Genomic DNA, 16,954 nt, shown 5'->3' with positions numbered 1-16,954 from the left:
CAAAATCCAGGCCGTGGCTTGTACTCGCCCTTCCCTCTTCCCTCGAGGCGTTCTGAATGGATAAGGTTTTGCATGACGGTAGCATATGTGTATATGGAAACACAGCCCATTGAAAAATGCCCAGGAGGGACAGGTTCGGGGGAACAAGGCAGCTTGGGAATGAATGGCAGGCCGGTGTCTTCATCCCGGCCCTGGCCCCGACAGGGGTTCCTCATTGCACTTGCAAACTTTCTCTCCTAAGTAGGCCAGCCTTGTTTGTGAAATACAGTTGACAGTGCTTGTTGGCTTAGCACGTCCCCTTTCCAGAGAGGGCACGCAGGAAAAAATACACACAGGCCCCGCTCCTATCGGCAACATGGCCAACACGAGGGAGGCCCAAATGCAGAAGTTCCCCTCCCACGCACGGAGGGGCCCTGTCAGCCCCGAGCTGCGGAGGGAGAGAGAACATATATTTCCTTTCCTCTTAAAAACCAACACATTTTAAAAACAAACAAACATGTCTTTTTGGATCAAGGCGATGAAAGAAATTCTGCTGGCCGGCGAAGATGTGCTTAGAAGGCCAAACTCTCTCTTGCAAGGGGAAAAGGGAAGACAGAAGCCAAATGCACACACACACATGCACTTCCCAGGAGAGTGGCATCTCCAGATGAACCGGCCCCTAAACAAGACCGTGTGGCTGAAGGCGATGCAGAATACAAGCAGGTGTTGATCATCCAGGAGGAAGGATATGAATTACTGGCCTGGTGTGCTCTCAGTCTAGCATTTAGATGACAACGGTTATGGTGGCAGCTTCCCCATCCTGAAAAGGCTTTATTAATATTTGTTGAGCCAATGAATGGATGGATCTCTTTTACCCACAAGGCTCTAAGTATGTGGAAGCCAACCTACCAAGAAGTCTCTAGAAACCTGAGACACTTGGGTACAGCCATTACATTCCCTAGAAGATGGGATTAAATCAACATTGTGATTTGCCCCATTTTTCTAGAACCCAGGTCAATAGCCGGATCCTGAGTTGCCAACTTCAAGAGATCTTAGACTTAGGTCCTTATAGTTCTGGACTGAAATATGGAAATTCAACAAAAAAGCTCAATACTCAAATGGTTGACTGAATAGCCCGGCCAGTGTGGCTCAGTGGTTGAGCATTGACCCATGAACCAAGAGGTCACTGGTTCGATTCCCAGTCAGGGCACATGCCTGGGTTGCGGGCTTGATCCCCAGTAAGGGGTGTGCAGGAGGCAGCTGGTCGATGTTTCCCTCTCATCATTGATGTTTCTATCTCTCTCTCTCTCTCCCTTTCCTTTCTTCTCTAAAACTCAATAAAAACATATTTTAAAAAATTATTGACTAAATATATTGACTTCTTTTAATAAATATATTTTATTGATCTTTTTACAGAGAGGAAGAGAGAGGGAAAGAGAGTTAGAAACATCGATGAGAGAGAAACATCGATCAGCTGCTTCCTGTACACCTCCCACTGGGGATGTGCCTGCAACCCAGGTACATGCCCTTGACTGGAATCGAACCTGGGACCTTTCAGTCCACAGGCTGACACTCTATCCACTGAGCCAAACCAGTTAGGCTATATTGCCTTCTTTTATATTTGCATGCTGTCCATTAGATGCTGTTATTAGTAGTTAATAATACACACACACACATCAAATCTATCAACTTGGCGAGACCTGTGTTAGCACTAAGGACCAAGACTCTAAAATTAATCATGCATGTGACCTTGAACCAGGGATAAACTTCCCTAGGCTCCATGTCCGTAGCAGCATAAGGAGAAGACGGGACGAGGCCAATGGCTCCGACTGCGCTGCACCTCAGAATCGCCTGGGGAGCTTTAACACACCTGGTGCACAGGCGTGGTCCCCACACCAATTTATTTTTTAACGATTTTATTGATTTTTTCACAGAGAGGAAAGGAGAGGGATAGAGAATTAGAAACATCGATGAGAGAGAAACATTGATCAGCTGCCCCCTGCACACGCCCTACTGGGTATGTGCCCGCAACCAAGGTACATGCCCTTGACCGGAATTGAACCTGGAACCCTTCAGTCCTCAGGCCGATGCTCTATCCACTGAGCCAAACCGGTTAGGGCCCCCACACCAATGGAATCAGACTCTCTGGAGGTGGCGACTGTGCATCAAAGGTTGAAGTCATCCCAGTTGATCCCAATGAGCAGCCTGCTGAGAAAACAATTGGGCTAGGGCCGTGGTCAGCAAACTCATTCGTCAACAGAGCCAAATATCAACAGTACGATGATTGAAATCTCTTTTGAGAGCCACATTTTTTAAACTTAAACTATATAGGTAGGTACATTGTTATTAACTTAATTAGGGTACTCTTAAGGCTTAGGAAGAGCCACACTCAAGGGGCCAAAGAGCCACATGTGGCTCTCGAGCCGCAGTTTGCTGACCACTGGGCTAGGGGACCTCCAAGCTTCCTTCTTGTTCTCCAAACTGAGCTTCTTGAGTTTGCAAAGATGACCTCCCTTGGGAGAACGTCCACCCTTCCTGGGTAAGTGTATCCTTATCTTCCCACTTGAAATAAGCTGCCTGTGCACTGCAGACCGAAGCATTTTTATGCCCAAACCGCTACCCAGGGGGGCTCTGGCTGCTCATGACAAGGAGCCTTCGGAAGCAGGGGCTCCTGGTGAAAAGCTCACGCCCAGCTCCTTGGGGCGTGTGAGCCACAGACCGTGGCAGAAGGTTCTTCTGTTCCCGACCCTGCTTTTGCGAATCTGTAGGGTGTCCCAAAATTCACGCAAGATTTGAATTTTGCGTGAGCATTAACAACAACAACAAAAAATAAAAGCCTAATTTTACTTGGTTTATTGAATCAGCTTCTAATATCTGTTGCCCTTTGATTTCAATCCCTTCAATTTGATAAGCATGACCAAGTACCAAGGATGGCCCAGGAGCAGGGACAATGAAGACCAATGAAGACCACGGCTTTGCGGATGTGCCAGCAAAGCCGTGGAGGCCATTTACCCGATGTGCTATGCCATACATAACCCTCTACTGTATCCTTTATGAATCAATAAAAGAAATTGCCATTTTTAATTATAAACCTGTGTTTTCTATCAAAATTACTTCTTGCGTGAATTTTGGGACGCCCTATACAATCATTAGCGGCCCCTGCCAGGAGAGGATTCTCCTGAACTTGTCCTTGACAAGCCGGATGGTTAACTGATCGGAACTGGTAAGGCCACGTGGTTGGTTCATACTGAACAGGCTCCCATAGTGCTGTACTGGGAACAACGGCCACACCCTCCCCAAAGCCACACACCTGATGTCATGTAAGAGGTTGTGAAAGGGAAGCGGGGGTGGGAGCAGGGCCCGGGGGCTGAGCTATGGAGAGCTGCGTGCCAGGCACTTCATCTACGTCATCTCAGTCTGTCCTGGGATGTCGGAATTACCCCGATTTTACAATGGAAAAAAAACCTGGGGATCTGAGGGGTAACCTGAGTTGCCTGAGGACACCTCTAGTTGGGGGTGGAAAAGCCTAGAAGTGGAGCCAGGTGTCAGTGAGCTAAACTCCACTCCGCTGTGCAGCAGCGTATGAGGACCAGAGCAGACGGAGTGAGGGCAGAGAAGGGAGAGACGGAGGGTGACGGGGGGGGGGGCGGGAGACAGGGGGAGAGCGCACATCTCTTTTCACTGACATTTTCATTAAGAAGGAGGGTGGTATGTCCAAGAGCTCAGAGAGGACACAGGCAACTGCAGGTCAGTTCAGGGAAAAGGTCCCGGACGCACCTGCAGGACGGAGCAGGCCTGTCAATGACTTCCCACGCGATCTCCTCCCATCTCAAAGCTTCCAGAACTTCTCCACGTGGCGTGCGCTGCCCCTCCTCCCACCTCCCCTTTTATAGTCAGACTACAATCCCGGCTCCAAAAATAAACGGGGCTGCTGAGGGGCCAGGAAAAGCAACGCGTCACAGCCTTTCTGCTTTCACTCCTGAGTTATGGGGCGTTACGTGGACAAATGTCTCATCGCGTTTTTACCAGTCCCCCTGCAAGTCAATAATTGGAGGGGAGGCCCAAGTTACTCTGGCCTCTTGACCCAGCACGTTTTTGTAATTACCTGGCACTCGAACCGTATGCTACTTAAATTAGGGACCAGTCACCCAGTTATTTTTAGCCCACGGCAACACACACACACACACACACACACACACACACACACACGCGCTGCCGTACCTAGCTCGTTAGCTGTACTCCTTTGGAAAAGGAGCCCAAATTGCCTTTTTTTACTGGCACCATCATTCCTGTTCAACCAACAGTAATGATATTGAGCTGCATGTGCGAGTTGTTAACCATGAGGAACCACTTAGACACTTTGCACACTTCAGTTCCCTGTATTCCTAACGAACGCTATGAGATAGCTACTGTGTCCAGCAGGGGCGGGAGGCAGGAGTTGGGGACTGGGGGGTCTGGGCGGGGAGGGGGAGGAGATCAAGACTAGAACTCAAACCAGATCCCAAGTCCGGCCTGAATTCCCCCACTGCTTTGCTCCAGGGCTCATGTTAGCCATGTTCGGGTGTTAAACAGAGGTTCCGAATGACAACAGCGCGTTTGTGAATCTAGAAACGTCCTCATAACGTCCCCGAGAGGCCAGAGGAAATCGTGTACCCCCTCTCCACTAAACAAAGCTGAGAGAGAAAGAATATACTCCGGGTTTCTGGTCTCTGAGCACAGCCACTCTGGATCTTGCGATCCCGCTCACCGCCCACTGGTTTACTTCAGAACTCCTGTTGACAATGGACGGACGTGCAGTTGGTGCTGCTCACTTCTTAGGGGTTAGGGAGAGAAGTTTTACACTGTGAGAGTCTAACCCCCTATGTTACCCCAATCTTCTCTAGGTGACGATCCCCTGAAGTAACTCTCTCTCCTCCCCCTGCTCCCCAATAAATGCCTCTGAGTCAGTCTTTGTTTTGTGAGAGCCCAGAGCAAGTACAGGCATGGACCCGACATAGCTGAGCAGAACGGGGAGCTGGGGACCCCCAGTTTCCGCCCGGAGCCCTCCACTCAGAGGGAGGGCTGCTTCTCCATGGCCCTGGCCGCCTGAGAGTCACAGCAGAAATTACAAGTTTGGAAAACTTCCCCCAAATGGTCACGTGACACTGCAGTATTGAGTAACAATGTTGTCCATACTCTACTATCAAATACCCCAGCCTTACTGATTTTAAAACATTAGGTTTAAACATCAAACACGTTTAACTACAGTAACATATTGTCTGTTCTATACATGTTTTCAACAAAAGAAAAAAAAAGAGAAGGAAAATAGTACTAATTGTTTAAAATCTGGTGGCAGGTATATGGGTGCTCACTCCACTCTTTCCTACTTTTCTCCATATTTGAAATTTTGTGTAGTAAGCATTTTAAAGGCGTAGACTGTTTTTAAGGAGGAGGTGGCGATGCCTCTTTAGGTAAATGACAAATTATTTCCCTAAACCCAACATCAGGAGCCTGGCAAACACCATAGCAATGATGGTAGCTCTCATCCTGGGAGGCCCAGGACTATCTAGCCTTCTGATTCGGTGTGGTTAGAAATCACATTCAACATCACGTGTGGGTAACACAAATTATACTTCGTTCAAAGATTGTGCAAATCACTAAATATCTCTTCCTTTCTCCGGGCTGGGTAGAAGCCGTGTTTTCTTCGGAAGCTGAGACTAAACCATGGATTCAGCCACAGGTCACGGCGGGGAGGGGATTGTAAATTAGAACAGTAACTTAATCTGCGCCTCTGATCACCCTCTTCCCGACCTGACACAGCATGACTAAAACGGTCCCCGAGCAGCCGCTCCACTTGTCAGGCCGCTCCAAAAATGGAGACCGTGGCTCTGGAACGGGGGACATGAAACTTGGACCGGGAGGGTAGCAACCAGTGTTTACAAACATAACACCAGGGCAGCAGGTGGGCCGGCCATAAATTACCCGAGACTGTACTGAAATCTCTGAAAATACATGAGGGAGGCCTTAGACATTTCTATCCTAGAAGATTCTCACTACCCATTGCCATGGCTTCCCTACAAAACTCACTCGTTCAAAAATGGTCCCACGGCCACTCTTGCTAAAATAAAATCTTGCATCACCAAGGGCTGGGGTTAGTACAATAAGCCTCAGCTGAGCAGCCAGGCCAGGATGGTCTGCTTGACCCGCACAAGAGCCTGGGAGAAGGTGCTGGCCATGCCTTCTGGGGGATGCCCACCCCACTCCGCACTCGACGGTGCTCTGGCATTAACCGTTGGTTGGCCCAGGTCAAAGGGCAGCGAGGGCATCCTGGTATTGCTCTCCCCCTTCTTTCCCATCTTGGTCCAAATTTTAGGCCGTTCCCCCCAAAGAGACCAAAATGATAATGACGATAATAATAAATATAGTAGATTACAGACCCTTTCTGCTCCTGAACTACAGGTTTTCAAGCAAATGCCCAAATAGTCTAAGAAAAAGCCCCCAAAAGCTACAAATCATCCAACCTCTACCACCAGCACGCCTTCCAGGTCCACCGCCGCTGAGGCTCACCAACCCGAAAATGACGAGCCCGCACCGCGGCCGCCCAGGGCGCCCAGTGGTGAGGTCAGCAGCATGTCCGGCCCCGCCCATTGAGGCAAGCTCACTCCCTGACACTGAGGAACAACCCAGGCTGCTGGAGTCTCAGCTGCATCCACAGGACGGAGAGGGGAGGAACCCCACTTTCATCGGTAGCACCCAGGAGACTCATTTCTCAGTGACTGACAAGCCACCCCCATACACAATAATTCCCACGGCCAAGTAAGAAGGGAGGATCTACAACTCCTCTAATCAACCTCAAGTTCAAGTCAACATCAGGGTCAACTTAGTGTGTATGGTTTGATGCCTATCCTCAGAGTCTGCAGATACACAAGGCCTGTTTTTTTCTCAACAACATCTACTCGGCATGAGCAGAGAGACGGCCGTTACGACCATGGACTACCCACTCTGTCTGCTCCCCAAGACAAACTACCACCAACGGGACATGTGTAGGTTGTATTTTCTCATCCAAAAAAGACAAGCCAAGCCAAGATCATGGTAAGAAAACACTAGCTGGTCAACTTACTGGGAATCACACAAAGCCAACCAAACAAGAATATAAAGCCACACCATACAGAGCTACACAGAGGGAATCCGAACATCCCTGTAAACCCAAGAAAACCCAAGAACGACAACAACAAAAAATGAGTGGTTGCTGCCGGCACTCTCTAGATACAACCTCCATGATGTCATCCTTCCCACCAGAGCCCACCAGCCCTAAGAGGAGTTGTGACTTTGTGGTGGTTGAGTCCAGGGAGGGGGCCCTGGAGGGTGGGCAGGCGGGTTATATCACAGGAATCCCAAACCGTATTTCCAAGAATGGTACTGAACCAAAGGCAGAACGCATCGCTGGGAAGACCAGACGGAGAATGGCAGAGCTGCCCTCACAAAGAAAAAACGACCAACTTGCTCACCTCAATGGCTCGTTGCAATTTAAATATGTAAGATGCTCAAAGGGACCCTTTGGTCCACACAGTTCCGGAGGCTGGCTGGTGATATGGCCCAGTCTGTGTACCTTGGCTCGGACGTAAGAGAAGAGAAGAAAGATGATGATGATGATCTCTTAGAATCACCACCACCAGAAAGAAGACCCTGAAGAGGAAGCATGAGGTGCAGTGCCCCCAAAGGATGGTACCTTGGGGCAAAGAGGCAAGATGGACACAGGACGAGGGCCGCCCCACTAGGTCAGGCAACACTGGGTGGAAGGAGCTCCGAGAATAGTGGGGAGTTAATCCCTCCTGCCAGGGCTCCGCCACCATGACCTCCGAGTTATTCTGCATTCAATGTACTGAGGCAAGTGACCCACCGCCCCATCTTGGGAGGAGCCATGATGCCAACGACTGTCAGGTGCAGCCAGAGAGAGCAATGGGGTGGGGGAGGATCTCATAAGAATGACTCTGTCCCTTAGAGCTGCGGCAGAGGAACAGATGTTTCTGATGAACTTACACTGCGGGGCCCTATACGAAGGATCTCTGCCCCTTCTCTATGTCACTGTATAAACCACCTAAAATCCAAGCTGATGGGAGAGGCGAGAAAGAAGAAGCATTTCCCACAAAAAAGAACTGGTACCTGGGAGTTTACTTGCAGTTCACCATCTCAGTTCCACCAACCGGGGCTGAGTCTGAGAGATAATAACTTTCCAACGAGTGATGGATTGGGCGAGGGCTACCAGACCAGGCATGACGTGAGCCACCCTCTGGGGTTATAAAAGCCCCTTCGGGGAAAGAGGGGGAAAGTCTCAGAGAGGTGAAATGACTGGCACGATGCAAATTAGAGGGGGAAGCAAGACGCAAGACCAGAGCCCGAATCTTCTGGCTTCCAGTTCAAGGCTACTTACTGGATGCCTCTCACCACCCCAAACTAATTAAGAAAGGGCCGGGGAGGGCGGACAAGAAGAAGGACTTCTATTCCGGGTCTTTGCGGGGAGGCAGGGTCGGGCGGATGCTGCTACCGCTGTGAGGGAAAACCCCGGGTGACCCCAGGCTAGTCAGGATGTGCCGGGGGAGGGAGCATTCGTTACCTTTCAACACCAGAGGCTCCTTGCCTTCCCTCCTCAGGGACTCGAGGACGATGTGGAGTGGCTGGGAAGGCGTCACCCGGCTCGGCTCATTGGTATTCTCGTCATAAACGATAATTTCTTTGGAAAAGATCCTCTTGAAAGAGTCCTTGCCTTCCCGACAGGAGATCAAGTCTAAGACGGTGATTTTGCCCTGCTGGAGCCTCCGCCGGCTGATCTTGTCGGCGCAGTTAATGTGGACGGCTCCCTGGATGTGGCTCTTGTTGTACTCCATGAAGGGCCTGCAGTCGATGATGACGGGGCCCTGGCTGGCCAGGTGACTCTTGCCGCAGCGGGTCATCTTCTTGGCCAGGTCGTTGGGGTAGATGATTTTGATGCTGGCTAGCGGCCTGGGGGTCCCGGCCGCAGGGCTGCCCACCCCACCGGACGGACTCAGAGAGCCTGCGTTGTCATTGTTGTTGACCATCTGGGTGGCGGGGCAGGTGCCGGAGGTGCCAATGGCAGCGGTGGCGGAGCCGGCGGCAACGGCTGGGGTCGGGGCCTGGGTGTCCTTGTCGTAGGTGGCCACAGTGCAGCAGCTGGCACTGCTGCATCCACAATTCAGGGAGCGGGCAGAGCCGCTGGATGAGGGCATATACGTCAGGTTCGCAGCCTTGAGGGACACGACGGTGGTGGCGATGACCGGAGGGTGGCTGTGACCGCCCGGGGTGGCGGGGCCCAGGTAGCTCGCGTCTAAACAAAGGTTGAGATCCTGAGGCCGGACGGGCCTGGACAGTGCCACTAGTACCCTGTCGTCTAAAGGAGACGGAGGCATGAGGAGGCCGAACACTGGCAATTCAAGAAGAACTCAAGACAGTCTGTAAAGAAGGGGGGGGGGGGGGAAAGAAAGCATGAAGTCACGTGACACACAAGGCCGCCCGTCCAATCCCTTGGAGAAGCCACTGCATCCCTCTGAGCAATGTGGTCCTGAATCCCCTTCATCACGCTGCTCCTGAAGCTGGAGACTCGTGGTGACAGGGTCAACAGGGATGCCGACCTGAGGACGCCCAGCTATTTGGTCCCTGAGTCTGAGGATAAATGTATTGCCTGTGCACACGCTGATAAACAGCGTTTCTTGGACCTACGTCGATGTCCACCCTCAGAGAAGGTAAAGGCACAAAGATACCAAACTCTGGAGTCAGAAAGGAAGGCGCTGCAGAGGTCTCTATTCACGGCCCCGTCTCCTGGGCAGCGCTGGAGCGCCACTATCTGAGAAAGACCCACCTGCCCACCCCTGCTTACTTCCCATGTAATTCCCTACCCTCTGCAAAGGCGGAGGAATGGCCAGGGGCTCGGCCCGGCTCACAGAAATACACCGCGGCTAAATATACACCGGGGCGGATGTCAACTTCCCCGCACATCGGACTGAAAGTATCCCCCTAAGTGCATCTCTCGAGCTGGGAGCTATTCTTGCCTTCCATTCGGCTGAGCCCTCTGAAAAGCACACACAATCCTATTAAGCCGGTGCTTCCTCAGCCTGTTCGTTAGCCTGCGTTTCCCCTTTTCATTACAAACTAAGATGCAGCCTCGAGCCAAGGAGCCAGGTCTGGAAACCCAAGCCCGGCAGATCCACGCCCCTTTGCTCCCTGGCCACCCTCCCCCCCCCACCCCCACCCCCTCCCCCAGGGAAAGGACCGCTTTGACTTCATGGCCCAACAGGCACGGACTAGGCATCCTAGAGCTTCTCTCAGCCGGAGGCGGGCGCTGTGCACACTATTTCAACCCCACACAGAAATCCCCCTCTTGGAGGCGATGAATCCCAGAAAGGTGCCTTCCCAGCCCGCCTGTCCCTGCCCACCGGCCGGCCTGCTGTCTGGAGAGGGCGCCTGCCAGGGGACAGCTCCTTCCTCCTTGAAGGCACAGGGGCGCCCGGCACCCGGCCCTGCCATTAACCACGCTCACGGGAAAGAGACCAAACCCCGGGCAAGTCACTCGTGCACACCAACTTTCAGAGATGTCTGGGGAATGTCATCTGTCACCCGTCTACACACGACCGTCACCATTTTCGGACACGGAGCCCAAGTGTCACAAGCAGGACACACACACACACACACACAAACACACACACGCACACGCACACACACGGGCGCGCAGGCACCCCATCCCCAGGTCCCCGCCGACTCAGGCTCCTCTCCCCCAGCTCTGGATGGGCGCGAGGGAGCCAACCCCTGCCCTCCCCGCTCTCCTCCCTCCCTGGCGTAGTATTTTTGGAAGAGCAAGTACTATTCCCAGCCGGACCAAGCGGCGCAAGTCTCTGCTATTGTGTTACCTGGGAGGCAGCGTCCCGGGATCCCCAGCCCCATCGCCTGGAGAGGGACGCCTGAGCGTGTCCGCGGGGACCCAGGCCGGGCCCCCCAACCTCCAGGCGGGGTGCGCGGCTCACACCCGCACGGGGTGTCTAGCGAGATCTGCATCCCTGCAGCAGAGGGTCGGAGTCTACACGGCCCGCGAAGCCGGCCAGACCGGCCCGGGAAACCTCCCCGAGACACACTGAGCTGCCTGTCTCCCTCTCCCTGGCTGCTCGACCCTCCACCACCTCTAGGCACAGGCTGAAATCGTAGACAATCCAGTGGTTTGAGAATGCTCCCTCCCCGCTCCTGGGGCATCTAACACAGCGCATTGACGAGCCCCAAGCATTTAAAACTGCCGCAAAGCGTCCCAACAAACCTCGTATTTTTTCCCCCTTCGTCCAAAATCCAAACAGACTGCAGAGAGTAAACGCACAGCGCGGCGCGAGCCAACAGCCGGAACCCGATTCAGATTCAGCTCACCTGCCGTGGCTCCCCGTGAGCATCGCCACACTCACACACACACACACACACACACACGCACGCACACACCCTCACACGCACACACACTCACACGCACACACACTCACACGCACACGCACACCCCTAAAGCTCCCGGGCTCTCGGAGCAGCCGCAGGGACTTCCACTCACTTCATAAAGGAGCGCAGCCCTCCACCATCTGGCGCCGCCTCAGTGTGCACCCGCGCACTCAGCCCCCCATTCACTCGGCTTCATTGATCTCCAGCCACAACATAGTTACTTTCTCTTTTGCCAGGACTGTAAATGTACGGCTCCGGGGGGGCGGGCCGGCGGCCGACCGACGGCGCGCCGGGCCAATAAGGAGCCGGAGAACGCGGACCGTTACCTCACCGCAGCCCGCGACCAATGGGCGGCCTGAGGGGGCGGGGCAGGGGGCGGGGCCTCGCCTCGCTCACCAGGGCCGCGGCTCTGCCGCTCCGGGTCCGCGGTGTCAGAACGCGGGCGGTGATGTCATTGGCAACCAATCAACAACTTGCAAAGGGCCGGCCGGGCCGCGCGCGGAGCAGCTGCTCTGTATTTACATGTCAACCCAGCCGGCGGGACGCGCTTAACCCTTTCCGGGGCTCAAGTGTCACCTGGCGGGGCTCGCCGCTGGGCTCCACCCGGCTCTGCCCACTGGACGGGATCCGCCGGGACCCCCCGCGGGGGACAGACCGCGCGATCTCTCTCTGATTCCTTCTCACTCGGGACGGGGATGAAAGTGCCGGAGTAACTTTCTAAAGGCGAGACGAGAGCAATCGCTGTCCCCAACGGGGAAACGGGGAAACGGGGCTCTTGGAGCGGCTCGAGGTGATGGACAGACCCTAACCCCAGATTCCGGACGCCGCCAAGCTGCCCGCGCCGGGACCCTCGTGAGTGCTCAGCCAGGGGCATCGCCGCGTCTCCGCCCGCGTCCTGGGTTCGGACGCCACTGGAAGCCAGCAAGGCCCGCCCAGCTCGCCGAGGCCCGCATCCTGGGAGCCGCCTCGCTCGGCCTCGCGCCGCCGGGAAGCGTCGGCCGGTCGCCCGCAGAGGTCGCTGCCCCTCCGGCTTCCCAACTGCTGTCCCGCAGCGGGGGGCGCGGTGCCCTCTGGCTCGCAGACGCCTGCGCCCCGGTCACGCCCCCGCCTCCTCCGCCTACTTGCCAGGGCTCCGGTCAGAGCACCACCGGGAGCTGGAGGGCTGCTCAGGGGCAGCGGCCTGGGCTCCGGCAGGAAGCTACAGGGGGCGCACCCTGAGCCGTGGCACCGGCGCCACCCGCCTAGGCCGTGTGTCCCAGAGATCCTTGTGCGCACGCCATGACCCCGGGCCCCGGCCACCCCCAGGGCCCCTGGCCAGCCCAGGACAGCCGGCCCGAGGTTCTGGAGTAGCCTTGGCCCCGGAAAGGAACTTGAACTCGGTGTCAATCACCAGCCTTGCGCCGCCCGGGGGTCGCTGGCCCAGGCGCGCGTGGGCAGGACGAGGGGGCCACAGTAGCCCGCCAGCCCCGCCTCTGGGAAATCTCAGGGAAACGGAGGGAAAGCTGTCTGGGGTGGAGATGCGGAGAGGGAATGCAGAGACCTGCATCCCAGAGCCCTGAAGATGTAGGGCCCTCTCCTTTAGCCCTTTCCCGGCTGAGAGCCTGGCAGGGGGAAGGAGTGGGATGCGTTCCATGGCGTGAGCGGGGGAGCCCTGTGAGCAAGACAGAGTAGTTTGCTTTGTGTTTTTTTTTTTTCTCTCTCTTATCAGATTGAACGTGTTGGAGACAAACTTCAGGCCCCAGGCCTGATAAGTCAGCTAAGTGGTGGCGACGCATGCATGTAAATGCTTTTAAGTGCAGATCTGCTGGCTCTCAGAGCTCAACGCACTAGTCAGAGAAAGCCCTTGGCGACCTCGGGGCCAATGCATATACATACACACAGTCTAGCTTTCCCGCCAGTGTTTCCAGTGGAAGTAAACGCATACAGTCATCTCAAACAGGAAAGGGTTTCCATAGTCCCCTCTCCACTCACACACCAACACACACAGGCAGTGGTGAGGGCACACCATTTGGCTCTCACACCTTTGGGGATCAACAGGTCCTGGCCAGGAAAGTTGTGTTCTGGGTACTTGCCACAGACATCAGAAAAGAACTTTCTGGAAGGTCTGTCTACCCTGGGTCTCTTTAGAGCTTAAATAGCTAAGGCATCCTTCATTCTGGATCATTATTGGGGGGAAATGTTCACTAGCTCGGGGTTGGAGCGTTCGGGGTGCAGGTCCTGATTCTGCCTCTCATCGGTTGTGTCTGTCCATCCAGAGTCACTGTGTTCATTCATTGATCTGGGACATAGGAATACGCCAACTAAAAAAAAAAATTAAAAAAAGGGGGGAAAAATTCTGGTGCAAGTGCTGGGGGGGTTGGGGGGAAGATTACTGATAAAAGGCAGTCAGTAAAAAGGCATTGTCCTTGTTTAAGGAAACGGGGTGCATCTATTTAAGGGTACTTAGGATCTATCTATAATAATAAAAGCGTAATATGCTAATTAGACCAGACAGCCGGACGACCTTCCAGACGTCCTTCCGGACGACCTTCCGGAGGAAGCTGGGGCTGTGAGGGCCGAGCCCCTTGCATGAATTTCGTATATCAGACTTCTATTAAATTATAAATTCATTGCTAACACCCCAGTATCTAGGCCCAAACAAAGTAGGGACTTACACAAGAGCTCTTAACAGCTTTTCCTATGAGGCTCAGAAGGAGAAAGGAACTTTAAAAAGAAGTGTAACTCATCTGATGAGATGAGTATTTTATTATAGTTTCAAACTAGTGATGATAATTGACTAGTTGACTAAGAATCTAAGCCTTCCGGGCTAAAAAAATCGGAAACGATGGCAACATTTCTCATCGTTTATCAAACCTGAAACATGAAATAAGCATGTGATTAACATATACAAAGATGTACTTATTGTATTATCAGGCATCTCGAAGTATACAGTTTATATCCCAATTACAGAGTGGCAGAAAAAAATCAGATTATACAGATGGATATTTTTCAGTCGCTACACTTTTAAGCTTCTTTTATACAAAAAGAGGTGATTTTGTTCCTATTTTTTGAACCATAAATGTGAAAATGCTATCTGAAGCACTGCCCTTAGATTTAAATTTGTAATACCAAGCCAGCCAATGACTATGAACCTGAACTATATACAACTAACCAGCAAAGCCTTAATGTTCAATTTTAGTCCCAAAGAAACAGCAAAGCATCTTCGTTGTATTTTAATATTCTAGCCATTATACTCGGCCATATCCTTGTTTCTACAAACAAACATCATAAGGAAAATACTGTTTCTTTCAGTGCAAAGTACCGTGTTAATCCCAAAAGATGAAGGTAACTTAGGCCGACATATAAGACATAATAGGGCCCTGACCAGTTTGGCTCAGTGGATAGAGCGTCAGCCTGTGGACTGAAGGGTCTCGGGTTCGATTCCAGCCAAGGACATGTACCTTGGTTGCGGGCACATCCCCAGTCGGGGGTATGCAAGAGGCAGCTGATCAATGTTTCTAGCTCTCTATCCCTCTCCCTTCCTCTCTGTAAAAAAATCAATAAAATATTTATTTTTTAAAAAGACATAATAGGGCCAAAACCGGTTTGGCTCAGTGGATAGAGCGTCGGCCTGCCGACTGAAAGGTCCCAGGTTCGATTCCGGTTAAGGGCATGTACCTGGGTTGCGGGCACATCCCCAGTGGGAGATGTGCAGGAGGCAGCTGATCGATGTTTCTCTCTCATCGATGTTTCTAACTCTCTATCTCTCTCCCTTCCTCTCTGTAAAAAAATCAATAAAATATATTTTTTAAAAAAAGACATAATAGGGATAATGTTGAACAAACATATTCATTAACCAAGTCCCTTTATGTGCACTCAAATAATTATGTGTGTGGGGTAACAGCAGAAGGTGAGTACTGGGTGAGAATCAGGTTTTCAAAATAATCCTCAAGGTCAAGGGGGACTCCTGGAAGTACTAGAATTCAGGCAGAGAAAGGCTTAGAGAAAACTTAGGAAAAATACATCTCAGGATCAAGGCGATATTCAGTCAGCAAGAAGAGGCTCTGAGCATTTAAGGTTCCATATCTGTGTTTCCCAGGTTGGCAGCCCCTGCCACACGTAACCACTGAACACCTGACATGGGGCGAAGATGAGCTGAGAGGAGCTCTAAGTTTAAAATACGTGCTGGATTTTGACGACAAATAAACACGTAAAGTATCTCCATCACGTTTATGTAGGTCGCAGGTGGAATTGTTTGGATGTGCTGGCACAAGTAAAGTATGTCAATAAAATGAATTTTGCCCGTTCCTTTTTTGCCCGTTAGAAGGTGGCTATTAGGCAACGTGAAATGGCTTGTGCAGTTTACATGTTTCCATTGGCAGGGCTGTTCTGGAACCTAGAATTGCTCCTTTGATTTGAGGTCACTCTGGTGCCAAAGGCAACAGAGCCACAGAGTGTTAGGCCTGGAGGGCACTTGAGAGCTTATCTAGGCCAGTGGTTTTCAAACTGTGTTAGGGATGAGCCGGAGGGAGCAGGACGCTGTGCACGTGACTGATGTGGGAGCAGCCAGAGAGCATTGAGACCTCGCTCCCACCCCCACCCTTGCACACTTGAGATAGATATATATTTCTCAAGTAAGATCTCATTTGAAGAAAGGATTCTGGTTGGTTTCTTATTCTATTTTGTTGTGTGTGGTTTTTTTTTATATAATATATTTTTATTGATTTCAGAGAGAGGAAGGGAGAGGGAGAGAGAGATGGAAATATCAGTGATGAGAATCATTTGTCGGCTGCCTCCTGCACCCACCCCCTACTTGGGATGGAGCCCACCACCCGGACATGTGCCCTGACTGGGAATCGAACCCTGACCTCCTGGTTCATAGGTTGACACTCAACCACTGAGCCACACCCGCGGGGCTATTTTGTTTTGTTTTTTAATCCTAGCCCATCGTTTTACCCATAAGGCAATGTGAGGCCAAGATAATGAAGGCAGCATGGTTAAAGTCATGCTTGACCTCAGACTCGTTTCCTGGCCACTACCAGACACAGCAGAGGGGGTGATGACCAACTGGGGGATGGATAAGGTCGCTGTCTCCGCTGAAGCTGGCACCTTCCCTTTCCTACCATTTAACGTCTCCCTCTCCACTCACCCCCTCCTTAAGACCCCACAGAGGCCTGCTGCTCTCTGTCAAGAGCATCCTGGCTAGGCCCAACTGTGATGCCTGGCGAGGCATCACTGATACAAACTCATTTCCTCCGTGAAAACAACAAACAACGAGCGAGCTGCTGGCCATAGCTCTCCGGCATGCCTGGCTCTGAGACGGATGGCCTCTTAGGATGACGCGTTGTGACATCAAAGACTCCACATCTTCCACCTCGCCAAGCCGAGCAATCATTTTCTCATTAAGACACGCTGTCAGACCCGCGGGCCCTGTGTCGGTGTGGCAGAGTGTCGTGGGTGCTAGATAAAAGGTAAACACCCATGCATAGCATTCCCCCCGCGCCCCCCCCCCTCCCCCGGCAACAGGTCCTACAGGGAT

General features: G+C 52.5%; 1 protein-coding gene across 4 annotated transcripts in view; it reads right to left on the bottom strand.

Moving 5' to 3' along the window:
* DUSP10 (dual specificity phosphatase 10) overlaps positions 1-16,954 on the bottom strand; it is a 112,942-nt gene that overhangs the window by 28,471 nt on the left and 67,517 nt on the right. Inside the window, exons 1-2 of one of the 4 annotated variants that reach the window (XM_070401309.1) lie at positions 11,549-11,651; positions 8,573-9,426 (exon numbers count right to left, since the gene is read on the bottom strand). In XM_070401309.1, the coding sequence (XP_070257410.1) occupies positions 8,573-9,383 (811 nt within the window). In that variant the 5' untranslated portion in view covers positions 9,384-9,426; positions 11,549-11,651. Of the gene's footprint in view, positions 1-8,572; positions 9,427-10,877; positions 10,925-11,275; positions 11,427-11,548; positions 11,652-16,954 lie in introns of those variants that run through there. The other 3 variants (XM_070401311.1, XM_070401312.1, XM_070401310.1) reach the window with 3 other exon arrangements.

Source organism: Myotis yumanensis, unplaced genomic scaffold (genome assembly GCF_028538775.1).
Source record: "Myotis yumanensis isolate MYYU_CA2020_CCGP unplaced genomic scaffold, mMyoYum1.0.hap1 SCAF_22, whole genome shotgun sequence".
Lineage (NCBI taxonomy): Eukaryota > Metazoa > Chordata > Mammalia > Chiroptera > Vespertilionidae > Myotis > Myotis yumanensis.
The sequence above is the reverse complement of the archived record's forward strand: the minus strand, read 5'-3'. Positions and strand labels throughout refer to the sequence as shown.